The sequence below is a fragment of the Populus alba genome, chromosome 10 (genome assembly GCF_005239225.2).
Source record: "Populus alba chromosome 10, ASM523922v2, whole genome shotgun sequence".
NCBI lineage: Eukaryota > Viridiplantae > Streptophyta > Magnoliopsida > Malpighiales > Salicaceae > Populus > Populus alba.
In genome coordinates this window covers 6,960,797-6,974,769 of record NC_133293.1, presented here as the reverse complement: position 1 = coordinate 6,974,769, position 13,973 = coordinate 6,960,797, and the positions used below count along the sequence as shown (strand labels likewise).

The 13,973-nt window shown below is 37.4% G+C and overlaps 2 protein-coding genes across 6 annotated transcripts; both read left to right on the top strand.

Moving 5' to 3' along the window:
• Positions 1–56: 56 nt before the first annotated feature.
• On the top strand, positions 57–6,144 carry LOC118045395 (protein PECTIC ARABINOGALACTAN SYNTHESIS-RELATED). The gene is made up of 11 exons (XM_035054014.2): positions 57–436; positions 524–574; positions 675–765; positions 2,231–2,307; positions 3,182–3,270; positions 3,714–3,833; positions 3,948–4,064; positions 4,197–4,340; positions 4,433–4,556; positions 4,639–4,830; positions 5,393–6,144. The coding sequence occupies exons 1-11, from the start codon at positions 164–166 to the stop codon at positions 5,750–5,752; spliced, it is 1,638 nt and encodes a 545-aa protein (XP_034909905.1). The 5' UTR covers positions 57–163; the 3' UTR covers positions 5,753–6,144.
• On the top strand, positions 6,048–12,611 carry LOC118045394 (probable alpha-galactosidase B). Of its 5 annotated transcripts, none has more exons than XM_073412074.1 (15): positions 6,048–6,161; positions 7,070–7,140; positions 7,478–7,619; positions 7,739–7,996; positions 8,254–8,428; positions 9,257–9,318; positions 9,403–9,566; positions 9,694–9,791; positions 10,194–10,252; positions 10,344–10,478; positions 10,561–10,811; positions 11,035–11,050; positions 11,360–11,435; positions 11,514–11,567; positions 12,152–12,611. In XM_073412074.1, the coding sequence occupies exons 1-15, from the start codon at positions 6,159–6,161 to the stop codon at positions 12,370–12,372; spliced, it is 1,785 nt and encodes a 594-aa protein (XP_073268175.1). In that variant the 5' UTR covers positions 6,048–6,158; the 3' UTR covers positions 12,373–12,611. The 5 variants fall into 5 exon arrangements, with proteins under 5 accessions (XP_073268175.1, XP_034909902.1, XP_073268173.1 ...); XM_035054011.2 differs by having other exon boundaries at positions 10,900–11,050; XM_073412072.1 differs by lacking the exon at positions 6,048–6,161 and adding an exon at positions 6,284–6,735 and having other exon boundaries at positions 10,900–11,050.
• Positions 12,612–13,973: the final 1,362 nt, after the last annotated feature.

Genomic DNA, 13,973 nt, shown 5'->3' with positions numbered 1-13,973 from the left:
ATAAATGTAATTTTTAAAAACTTGAAGGATATTATTAAATTTCAGGTCCGGTTTTGGGTCAGGCTCAGCAGTATCCATACGCGATCCTCTTGTAATCCGCAATCTGATTTGAGACTGTTCACCTTCATCATCCGCAGAGCTGGCTTACAGTCCAAAGAGAGCAATGGTGGAGCTGAGGCACTCGAGCTCGGTGGGAGCTCGAGCCTCTTCGTCACCAATGAAACGTGACGAGGACGCCTCACCTCTCATTCACGTTACTACCCACGATGACGATCACCGTCATCACTTTTCCAGAGATCGTGACCGTTCTTTTTGGTCTTTTCTCAGTGACGATCCTAGGGTTTTTTCTCTTCTCAACTCCAAGATCTCGTTATTCTTGATTGCTGTTTTTGCTATTGTTGGATTGATCTCCGCTTTCTCCATCTTTAATCGACTGGTGGGTTTTTGGATTTCGATTTTGAAATTTGTTTGCATTTCTTTTCTTAAAAAATCTCACCACTAATTTCTCTCTCTCTCTTTGTAGAATGCCCCATACCTGTGTAAGAAAGATGGCATTGTTCTTCACTGTCCGCATGTAAGTTCTTCAATTTTCTTTCTGTTTACCTCGTTTTATAGTTTTTGATAAAAATCTGCTAGTTTTTTTTTTTTTTTCACCGGCTTCTTCTGTGTTTTAGGTCAACGAAGCTCCTTCGCTTTGGGAAAATCCTTACTCTGCCACAACCTCATGGAAGCCTTGTGCTGAGCGCCGTGATAATGGGATATCAGGTGAGTTTTAAATGAGCACAGTAGTTTAGCCCTAGATATTCATGTTGACTTCATACGACATTGGTGTGGGTATGAAATCCAAGTTCAAAACGCACGCATGCCTGGCGGTTTAGCCCATGTTGACATGGTGTGATCTCCCATTTGCACCCATTTTCATTGTGAGTAGTGATGCGCACAAGAGAATTTCCTAGGCAATCCAAGCAAACCAACACGCTTATGATATTTAGACCACAAGAGAATTTCATGATATGGGGTCCCTTTTACTCCTCTTTGAGCGACAAACAACATATTTTGGCCTGTAATCTCCCTTGATTCCTTTCTCTTCTTGGAAACTGTTTCACTTAAGAAGTATTTTCCACGTTCAACACATACTCTTCCTCTCCAGGCACATTTTGCTTTCATAGCCATCGCTTTTCTTTTCAAATTCTGCATTTGCTGGCAGATTCATGTCCATAGATATGGGTGGCTTGTCAATTATTCCGCCACCTTCAAGGAATTCTGCCCATCATCAATCTTGATAATTTCAGATGACATGCCACAGTTCCTTTTCACTTATTGTAAACTATACAATATAAGCTCACAATATTCTCTACTGGAAGGTATCCAAAAATGATTCAAGTAGTGGTGATATCTTTATTCTTTGAAATACAAGCTGACTTGAAAGGCAGTGATATCACCCTTCCATCTGTAAAGAAAGGTGACAATATATGAACAAGATTAGCATTCAATACAGTCTCTTCAGGTCTCCACTCTTACAACATATTTGAACAAGGAAGCGTTTGCTTGCACCATAATTGCAAGGGCTTTGCAATTCTTTTCTCTTAAATATAGTAATTCATGTTGTTACAATTTTGCAACTATTATCTCCAATCTGTTAAAATGTGGAGATATTTTTGCGAGGGAAATTAGAATGATAACAATGTAGAATAAACTTGTCCATACATCCCTATCTGATTTGGACCCTGCCCCTGCATCCTAAGATTTGGATTTGGACAAATTGGACACTTAGACACATTTGTATCTGACTCCCACTGGGGAGTCAAAACATATCATGAAGTGGTTTGTGAAGGGTATCATTGTGTGTGCTCTATGACATCGTACTTCAATGAAAAAAAAAAAATTACATCACAAATGCGTTGACTTGTAATGTGAACGGACAAGGAGAGGAAAGAAGTTTAAGCAATTTAGAGTCAGTTAATTGCTTCCAAATGCATTGACTTGTAATGTGAACGGGCAAGGAGAGGAAAGAAGTTTAGAAGAAACTTGTGCTGTTTAGCATGTTTTAATGTTATATTTCCAGTTTACAAATCCAAAGATAATAGGAATTCCCAGTCATATGTTGATTTGTTGGAAAGATTGGCATGAACTATACCTAATGGTGAAAGCAATGTTGTTTTATCTACGTTCATTCTCGTCCATTCATTTTTTACATTTTAACGTGCTGACTTTTCTCTAATTTTTGCAGATCTTCCTCCCGAAAATGAAACAAATGGTTATATATTTATCCATGCAGAGGGCGGTTTGAATCAGCAAAGGATTGCTGTATGGATTCATTTTGTCAAATAGTGTAATAATGAAAGTTCTGTGTTTTTTCTTTTCTTTTTGGTTTTGAATTGCGATATATCACTCACAAAACACCCCCCCCCCCACACACACACACTCAAAGTAAGGAGTTACATGGACCTTGAGAATCTATCTCTTCATCTTCTGCATGGCCTAATGTATTATTGAACCACATGGTTCTTTCATACTTGAGCTACCTCAGATCTCTTTAGACTTTTGTTGTTAGATATGCTGTCTCTACTCTGTAAGTGATGAATTTTTTGTTTGGAATATGGAAACTAATCATAGATTGTGATGTAGTTTATCAGCCTAAATTCCATCTTTCCTAATTTGATTCACTGTTGTGTCTTCCCATGCTGGCCGTGGACATAGAAAAACTGGCACGCTGCACAATGTCCATAGGGATAACAGCTCTAAATAACTAGAGTTAAGTTTCTATTTAGCTATAATAAGAGACAATGATTTCATATTTGGGGGATTCTCTCTAATGGTGCCCAAGTCAAGCCTCAAGGTTCACGCTGCTGTTCACATTGCTGAGACTTGCACCTCTAAGTGATCGCTCCACTGAGAATCTTTTAATTGCATTAATTTGGAATAATGTATGTTAGTTCAGCAGGTCTATTTGGACTTGGTGATTTCGCATATTCTTTTTTTGGCCAATCATTGGTTATTATTTGATGTTGGTAATTTGCTTGTTCGATAATCAATTTTTCTTTTTTCTCACCTCTTTATTTTTAATCAAAGTAACTTCCTGTAGTAGATTTCATAAAAAAATTATGCTTCCTTTACTTACCAAGCAACAAGCTTTAAAGTGATTGAATTATAGTGAATGCCACCTCTATTTTTAATGCAGATATGCAATGCTGTAGCAGTGGCCAAAATAATGAATGCCACCCTTATTTTGCCTGTTCTGAAGCAGGACCAGATTTGGAAAGACCAAACGTAAGCCAATGCTCTTATGCATATGATAACATTGATACCTAGACATTACATCTTGCAACATTCTTTTTAAAATTTTTGTTTTTGTTTCCCTTTATTCTTCTGAGATTTATAAACAATGTTTCTTGTGGATTTGCTCCTCATATTTCTCATTAAGGTCTCTCAGCTTCACCAATGCCAGGTCTTGCTGTTTTTGAGGGGGGATAACATCAGTTGGAAATTGATGTGATATTAATGCACTCAACAAACATGTATATTCGTTGGGAATTCTACTTTGTGGCTGTATTGTCATCTCAAATAGGTTCATTTGATTTTGGCATATTACTATTATATGCTTAGCTACATTTCCTTTTTTCACAACAAACCTTGTCTCATTTGTAGTTACATTAACGAGCTAGATTTTCCCCTGCTCACAAGCCTTTTTTTCTTTTACAAAATGTCTGCAGGAAATTTGAAGACATTTTTGATGTTGATCATTTCATTGACTATTTAAAGTATGATGTACGAATTGTTCGTGATATACCGGAGTGGTTTACTGACAAATCAGAGTTATTCACAAGTATAAGGTTTGATTTTTGTGCTCCTTCTCATTTTCTCGTGTTGTGCACATTTATATGATGACTTGAATTTGTTGCAACTGGTGTTGATTATTTGGAAAAAAATTGCCATCTATGTTATAGACGGACAGTGAAAAACATTCCAAAATATGCACCTGCTCAATTCTACATAGACAATGTACTGCCTCGAATCAAGGAAAAGAAGATAATGGCCCTGAAGCCTTTTGTTGATCGGCTTGGGTGAGTCATGGATGTTGTACATCTCTGGGGCACTATGCTCAAAATTTTACTTTCATTGGAAGAAAAATAATTGGTCTTGGATTGTTAATTTTCTGTCTTTTTTTTTTTTATTGTTATTTGTGTATGCTGTAGATATGATAATGTTCCTCCAGAAATCAACAGGCTAAGGTGCAGGGTGAATTATCATGCTCTGAAATTTCTTCCTGAGATAGAGGAAATGTCTGATTTGTTGGTATCAAGGATGCGAAACCGCACAGGAGTTTCAAATCCATATATGTATGTGACATTGATATCTGAAGTTGTCTGGACTTAGTTCCAACTTTTTATAATTTGAAGTTCAGTGGCACTAAACATTATTTGTCATACAGGGCTCTTCATCTTAGATTTGAAAAGGGAATGGTAGGTCTATCATTCTGTGATTTTGTGGGGACAAGGGATGAGAAAGCTAGAATGGGAGAATATAGAAAAAAAGAGTGGCCTCGACGATATAAGGTGAGTTATCAGTTTTCTGGTTTTAGTTTGAAACTTGAACAGGCATGGATGATTCATAAGCATTTGGGGATTTATCTTGCAGAACGGTTCCCATCTATGGCAGTTGGCCCTGCAAAAACGGAAGGAAGGAAGGTGCCCTCTTGAACCCGGGGAAGTAGCTGTGATTCTTCGGGCAATGGGATATCCTAAGGAAACTCAGATTTATGTAGCTTCTGGCCAGGTTTATGGTGGACAAAACCGAATGGCTCCACTGAAGAACATGTTCCCAAGCCTGGTAAGGCCTTCGATTCTGTTTCTGTCACTCCTCCATTTTCATCGGTGAAGTGACTAAACATGTTTATGAAATCATTTCCATCTCTCTCGTTTGTGCATGCTTGGTGCCCAGCATATACATCCAATCGATGTTTTTAAAATGGAAAACTGTGTATAAATTCCACAGGTGAATAATATTGCAGCCACGGGATGCTCCATCCTGTTACGTCCTTGATTCAAAATAACCTACATCGATACCTCTCTTATCTCCTAGGATAAATAAAGGAAGAATGTTTTCCAGCTACTGCTATATTCATGCATGCATGCATGAATACACATATGCTTGCAAATGTATTTTTATGTATGGTACCATTGGAAAAAAGAGAATGCATGCTCTAAATTCTATTTAATGTTTAGGAAATTGAGAAATCAAAGCGCTTTCGGGCTCCAAATGTTGGCTGAGTTTTTTTAGTTGCATTTTTTTAAACGGCTAGCCTGTGAGAGGAGCCTTTAAAAGTGAGTTTTTTCTATACAAATTTTGATTTTATTAACCATCAAAATTTGACTGTGAGGGTTTCTAACAGGTAACAAAGGAAGAGTTGGCAACCAAAGAGGAGTTAGATGGTTTCAGGAAGCATGTGACAAGTTTGGCAGCTCTTGACTTCTTGGTTTGCCTGAAGTCTGACGTGTTTGTGATGACCCATGGAGGCAACTTCGCTAAATTGATTATTGGGGCCCGTCGGTACATGGGTCATCTTCACAAATCCATAAAACCAGACAAGGGGCTGATGTCCAAATCTTTTGGTGACCCATACATGGGCTGGGCAACTTTTGTAGAGGATGTGGTTGTCACTCACCAAACACGAACTGGATTGCCAGAGGAGACCTTCCCTAATTATGACCTCTGGGAAAACCCTCTGACTCCTTGTATGTGTAGAGCCTGACTGCATATATTTCTAGATGCGTCGCCTCTAACTCATTATGAGGAGCATGTCTGAAAGAATCATGGCTCTGTGATTTGAGAAGCTACGTTATTTTACCAAGAACGAAGAAAAATGAGTGGCGCAAGGTTTTTACATGGGAAGAACTGGAAGAATATGATCCGCACAGATAGCCGCCGGCAAGCCGGAGCAGGATTTGAGCATATGTTTGGATGACTCAGTCTCTTCGCAGGCACTCAACAGTTTAGTCTCCAGCACAAACATAGATAAGCAGTTGAGCCAAAGATTAGAAGCTGTGTTTTTTTTTTTTGGTTGATTTTTTAATTGTAAATTACAAGTTGAAATTTGTGAGTTGGACAGCTATTGCTAATGGAAATATCGAAGGCTATCTAGAAGTTGGAAATAGCAAATGGTAAATAAGCTACTAGTCTACACGCTCACAGCTGAATTATCTCTGTTAAGAAGTAAAGCATCTATTTAGCCAGGTGTCAATTGTGAATCGAAAGTGGAGTTCAGAAGATTGTTGGGATTCGTATCTAGTAAAGTGTCCTGATTTGGATTCTTTTCTTCCACACCGACAGGTTTGTCGGATCAGTAACAAGCTTGTGCTCCGACTGAGCCGCCGACCCCAATTTCAACACTTTACTTGTTTCTTCTTTTCAACTAACCAAACGTCAACACCGTTTAATAAATATTTCTTAAGGATAAAAATTATTATTCCTTCAAGTAGGATTGAAAAGGACAACTTAGCATCACCGGCGGATTAAATAAGAAGAAAAAAGAGATTATCCATTTCATAACCACCACCTACCACAGTTACTCATCAACACTGCATCATTAATGCCCTTAAAAAGATTTGATGATTAGGAGGAAGGACCTGCATTGCATTTCAGTAATTATAATTAAGAAGAAGTGAACTCGAGACTCTGAGGATCCTACTGTGGAGCCCTCTCTCTCTTCTTCTTCTCCACTTTCTCTCTTTAAAGGTGCCTCTCTCTCTCTCTCTCTCTCTCTCTCTCTCACCTATTATTTATCTCAACCTTTAATATCTTCAACCCAGAACCAGAAAAACTGGACCTTTCGTTTGTTGGAGAAACTTGTAGTAAATTTCTTGGAAAAATCATACAAGTCATTCACCCTTGCTTCATGTAATTACCAATCAAGCAAGCCTAGTGCGCTCAAGATTCCCAACAAAAAAACTTAAGTTTGGCTGCATCGATTCATTAATTACCATCTAGGTAGATTGGTTTAGAAAGTTGAAAAATTTATCTATATCATGTCTTCTACAACTCTCTAATACTTGCTACATTTGCATTTCAGTATACTAAAACAATGAGGATCCAATTGCTGAGCTCTCTGTTTCTCTTCTCCTTCTGTTCTTATCTTTACAGGTGTTTCTCTCTTTATTTTTCTTCTCTTCACTACCGTTATGATTCACATAGGAGTTTTTGAGATAAGAAAACCCTTTTTACATTTGATTCTTGGAAGCAAGACAAGTACTTTCAAAATTTCTAACTAAATAGTACTGCAATTACATTCCCAAATTTTGCTATTTCGATGAACTGTCTTGTCTAGTCTTTGATGATCCTCATAGGACATTGGATTGAAGAATACACAATCATGTCTCATTTTCTAAATCCTATAATTGTTCCAACATTTGTTTTGAAGGCTTTCTTGGCCAAATATATTAGTTTGTGAACTTAATAATTTGTACAAAACCTGTTTTAGGGTATCATCTCAACCTGAGCACGCTAGCTTCCCACCTCGAGGTTGGAACTCTTACGATTCCTTTTGCTGGATTATATCTGAAGAAGACTTCTTGCAAAGCGCCGGAATCATCTCTCAGCGTCTAAAGCCTTATGGATATGAGGTATAAAATGGTTGATGACTACAATCAACTTTTAGAACTTCTTTAATTACTTAAGCAATATGAGAATGGGAAAGTTTATTGGAATAGAAGTTGTCATTTATCTGTGTAATTTCATGTAGTATGCAGTGGTAGATTACCTGTGGTATAGGAAGAATGTTCCAGGTGCTTACCCAGATTCTCTTGGATTTGATGTCATTGATGAATGGGGGAGGATGATCCCTGATCCAGATAGGTGGCCCTCATCCAAAGATGGGAAAGGGTTCACTGAAGTAGCCAAGAAAGTACACGGCATGGGTTTGAAGTTTGGGATTCATGTTATGAGAGGATTAAGTAGACAGGCATATGATGCGAACACCCTCATCTTGGATACTACCACGGTATTGTTCCTTATTATCAATGATGATTCATTCTTCTCTCATCTTTTGTTTTCTTTATTTTTCTTTTGTTTTCATGTTTTTTTTTCACCGGGAGAAGTATTTCTTCTCTTTTCCCTTGCATGTCCAGATTGCAGAGTCTTGCAAACTTTATCATCATAAAAATAGACTAGTCAGGTGAAAGGTCTGATATAAGGCATAAAGTAACAATCTAATCGATTTGCTCTCAAAAGTTAATGCTAAATTTCAATTTTTATTAGGGAGGTGCTTATGAAGAGTCTGGACGACAATGGCGGACAAAAGACATAGGGATCAAGGAAAGAGCTTGTGCATGGATGTCACATGGTTTCATGAGTGTAAATACTAAGTTGGGAGCAGGAAGAGCATTCTTGAGGTCACTTTATGAACAGTATGCTGAGTGGGGTGTTGATTTTGGTAATTAATAATTAACCGAAACCTGCATTTTTCCATCTTACCCAACACATTAAGAAGTCTGTGAATCCAATAGGGTGTATCTCAAGTCTCAACATTTTCTAGAGAATGAATTTTACTTTTTACTGATTAAAAAAGGTAAAATAATTTCTCAAAGTAGCATTGCATCTTTTGAGAATTTCCATTATAGGAAGCATGGATGAATTATTGTTTCTGTAATAATGTGGGGAATATATTATGAAGGTCCTGGAAGGACTCGATAGTAATATCGCAAATGAGTCTAGTAGAGTTTTGACCTCTTCAAGCATTTTAAGCTCTAACTAGCCTTAGGCAAGTTTGCAAGCTTCTTATGGTTTATTTAAGAACCTCCAAAATTTATCTTGAGCTCAAGGTTGTAAACTCAGCCAAGAAATGAAAGTGCAAAGTTTGGATACACAAGTCATACTGACAGAACAATTACCAAACCTGTATAGATATCAATTTTTGTGGGAAAAAAAAAAAAATTATTTCCGCAAAGGCTGAGCTGTATTTTTTTTAGGATGCTTAGTTGCCCTGTTTGTGCTGAATATGTGTTTGTTTGTTTAAAATCTAGCTATTCTGTTCATCTATATGGAGTTGAGCCCAGAACTGGTCACAAACAATTTGGTTTGTTTGCTACCGTAAATCAAGCCAGGAATTCAAAATTTTGACTCGCATTTATTACAAAATTGTGAATTCTGTACATTTCAATCTTTCCTCCTGTTATTTATCCACAACATTTTCTTAGTGGCTTCATGTCAGTCTTTCTTTGTTTTAATAATTTTGATGTTCTTTTTTCTCTTTTATTTGCAGTGAAACATGATTGTGTATTTGGTGATGACTTGGATGTTGATGAAATAACGTTTGTGTCAGAGGTATACAGCACTTTCTGGTGCATAAATTTTATGCTTCAATCTTTTCTGAATAGAAATGATGATATATGAAGAGCACTTGTTCAGGTTCTGCAAAAGCTCAATCGTCCCATTCTGTATTCTTTGTCTCCTGGAACTAGCGTGACACCAACCATGGCAAAAGAGATAAGTGGGTTAGTCAACATGTACAGGGTAACAGGGGATGATTGGGATACATGGGGGGATGTTGCAGCTCATTTCGATGTTTCAAGGTGGATTAAAGTTTTCATGTTAAAAAAGAGCCTAAAGTTCAAATTATATATTGATCCTTGCCCCTTATTGGTGCTTTTCTTCTATTCTTTCAATTTTTTTATTCAATATCTTGTTCTTCTACTTCAGAGACTTTGCTGCTGCTAATAAGATTGGTGCCAAGGGCTTGCTGGGGAGATCATGGCCTGACTTAGATATGCTGCCCCTAGGATGGCTTACAGATCAAGGTGATAAAAATTAGCAGATTGTTCTCTTTAATTCTAGCACATTTTAAGTAATTTTATTTTTTAAAGGGTTGTTGAGACTGAGTATAGGAAAGCTGATTGCAACATAGATTACTGACATATAAATTGAACGAAGCAGTGGAATGCTTGCTGTTACATTGGGGTAGCAAAACAGCATAGCTTGTCCATGCACTCTTGTGTTTATCATGGTAATTAACAGGAACGACACACATCCTAGTGACAAGTTCATTAAAAAGTATGCATTTGGACCAGTTTTTACCTTGGGTCTAGGGTTTGCCACATAAGTTGCTGGGTATTCATGATTAACTTGAAAGTGTTTAAAGTATAGAGTTCTACTGGAAAAGACAAAAACTTGAATAATCACATTGCTTTTCTGTATCCTAGGTTCTAACAGAGGACCATACAGAATGAGTAACCTTAATCTGGATGAGCAAAAAACGCAGGTATGTACACGCAACTCTATATGTGCGTCAGTCCACTGTTGAAAAATTAAGCTTCTTTATTAATGACCTGATACAATATTTTCCTTCGCAGATGACTTTGTGGGCAATGGCCAGATCCCCTCTAATGTTTGGAGGAGATGTTAGAAAGCTTGATGAGATCACATACAGTTTGATCACCAATCCCTTCATTCTGGAAATAAATTCTTTTAGCAAGAACAATATGGAGGCATGTGAAACAATGAGTTTTGGAGGTCTTTGGAATTTTTACTGAGTTTTTTTTCTGATATATCATCGCATTGCACATGCAGTTTCCTTGTGTTACTGGCACAAAGGGTTCTGCACATAAGACCACAGCTCACAGCCAAAGATCGAGAAGATGTTTGAAGGAAGTTGGCAAATCACATGCACAGTTTCTGGGTTTCACTAGCTGCAATCATCCCAAAGTTAACGGTTGGTCAATTGAAGCTCTTGACCAAGATCTTGACCAGATATGCTGGAAAGAGAACATGGGAAGCCATGAACCTTTATGCTTATACAAGCAAAAACCTCTTTTGTCTTCGTATGCACTTTCACCTTTCTTATTCAAGTTGTTCCAAACAACAAAGTATTATTATTTTCACTATGTGATCCTGTGAATGGCAATGTAGTGATGAGAGGTTAATTTACAATCAAGGAGAGCTCCATTTATTAGCTAGTGATGGAATGGAGTTTTGTTTGGATGCATCTCCAAGAAAGAAGCGTACTTCAAAAGAATTTAAGAGTGGTTCCTTCTCCCCTTGCAGATCAGATGCCAACCAGGTATCTCTTCATTCACAGTTCCCTAGCATCTAACAAAGGTACAGAGGTTAGTATCCTTTGAGATTTTGGTGGAATGCAAAGGAGATAAATCGACATCAAACAATTTAACAAATACATATAGCAGGAATTTGGAGAAGTCTGATTGACAGTTGAAGCTCCAAATTAAAATGTCATTATGCATATATAATTAATTGGTTTTCCAGAATGCTTGTGTTTTTCTGCTCACAGCCAGTCTGCAGGGTGACATTTTTTTCTCGTGAATTTTACATATATGAGTGGTATTTGAAAGCAAACTCTTAATTTCAACAGATGTGGGAGTTAAGCAATAATGGATCCCTTATCAGCAGCTATTCTGGTCTCTGTGCAACTGTGAAATCAATTGACGGTATTATGCTAGAAGTTCAAGCTGATTTTCTATATGTACGATAAGGGCCATTTGATGAGGCTTCCTTGATATATGCAGCTAATGTTGGTAACAGCGGAGGAGTTCGCTCTTGGATTGCCACTGGTAGAAAAGGTTAAATGCCTCCCTAAAGTCTCTATAAATTTGGTTTCCATTCTGTTACCATTGCTTTGCTGTTTTTTCTTTTAAAAAGAACTCAAAGAAGTTTGTGGTTTGATGAGAAACTTCACCCCTGAGATGGTTTTTCTTTTTTCGATGAGCATGTTCTGATTTTTGTTGAAGTTTTGACAGAGGTGAGACTCGAACAAGAGATCTCTACCACTGAGCCATATGCTAAGATGATTATAATTGTCCTCCTCGGTGAAGGGATGCTATTTTCAATCTAACTGTGTTTTTTGTCCCGGTAACTGAGGTGGAATCTAGTCTGCTCATTATCTATATTCATGCTTCATTGATTACGCAAGTATATATTCATTTATCAAGTTCCAAGTTGCCTAATTTAAAGAGAATTAATGATCTTCTGCTAGCTGCCAACTTCTGTGTCTACCATGGCACTCTGGTAGTATCCAACCATACCTATGACTTATGATTAATAATTAACATGCCTACAGTTCATTGTCTGAAAACTTTTTTGGCATATCACATATGTATCTATTTCTCTTAATTATTCAGTACTGACTTTGCCTTTGTTTACTTAGGAGAGATTTATGTTGCACTTTTCAATCTGAACTCAGAGAAGACAGTAATATCAGCAAGGATATCAGACCTTACTAAGGCACTTCCTGGGAGAAACTCGAAGGCGACATCATGTCACGGCAGAGAAGTTTGGAGTGGAAAAGATTTTGGAGAAATAAAAGATTCAATATCAATGGAGGTAGAGATCCATGGCTGTGCATTGTTTGTCCTCAACTGTCCCTAGTATAAACTGACACAGCAGAGTTTCTTTCCTTTCTCTGTTGTGTGAGTGGAAAGAAGAGGTATATGTTGTATCAAAGGCAGTGAATTCATGTACGCTATAAGTTGGTGCAGCCAAAATGATTCTGCTTCACCAGCTCCTAAATGTCATATTGATTTGCTAATCTTCTTGTATCCTTCTGTAGACATTAAATAGTGCACTGCATCCTAAATAGTGCACTTCATCAAGAATCCTTCTCTAGACATGAGACCAAGTCCATTCCTTTCCTATGAAAATACGCATTCCTAGAATTAATGTCTAGGGAACTTCATCAATTACTTAGAAAAAATAAAAAATTATTTTGAATAAGTAATTATATAAACTTTTCTCATGAGGATATATTCCTTAACTCCTCTCAAAGCATTTAACGCTACGGAGCAATTATTTTACCTTGAGTATCTTTTTATTAAATTTCCTCAAATATAAACTTGTCTTTTTATTAAGCAAGATTAAAGTGTTATGTGGAATTTTTTTTTTTTCTTGTGTGGGTATACTTATGCTAAAATATGCTTCTAGCTTGGTGCAAAGATTATTAATTAAATCTTTCAATAGAGTTTGGTTCCAAGTGGCACGCACATATACTCTTATGATTATAGAGAGTATCTTACACATCGAGTCACAATCTTAGATGACCATCTCTAAGCTATTGCACATATTTTATATTCCCTGAAAATGTAGTTCTTGGAGAGTCAAGTGCTTAATATGTTTTTGGACAAAGAAGAACCTCTCTATTAATGTTGGCTATAGATATTCTCTTGGATAGCTCATGCATAAACCGTCTCTTAGTTCTTTATTTGCTGGGCTCTTGGGAGCTGGGCGTATGATGATTATAGTGACTGATATTTTTCCCATAGTAACTAGGGGAAGTTTGTTCAGACTATTTGCTTAGTGCATGGGTGTCGCAATGGTGTCAATGATCCTTTAAGGAACTCCTGTGAGTGCATGGGTGTCACAATGGTGTCAATGATCCTTTAAGGAACTCCTGTGATTGTCATTTTTCCTAGTCTTCTCTAGGTAATGTAATCGTCCATGGGCTTCTGGTGCAGCTAATGGTCGTGGTGTTACAGTATTGTGTGTGTGTTGTTAAGGGTGTTAAGACTTTTTGGGGTGGAAAGTCTGATTTTTCCTTCGAGTTATCAACACTGCCTAGGTGAGGAGTTGCACCTCACTAGTGAATTGTTAAAGCTCTTGCCGGGTAGAAGTGTTTGCGGTGGTAAGTAGACTTGTCCTGCGTCCTAACCTAGGTGGGTATTGATTGTGTGCCATGGAATGACCTGGAAATGTCAAAAACAAGTTTTAGGAAGAAACTATATTTTTTTTTTTATCATGTTCCCACAGACGGTGCTACTAATGAAGTCCTAAAAAAAATAAAAGTAGCCTAGGAAAAAGACTCCTGAGTTGAATAATCAATTGGTCCCAACAATCTCATCCATTCTTCCTAGCGAAGATGGTTGATAGCTTATACTTGATTCTTGGTAGATCAAAGTGACTTATGGCTAATACCTGTAAAATATCATCTTTGGTGAAGGTGGAGACTCTCCAATGCTTAAATAAGTATCTTTTTA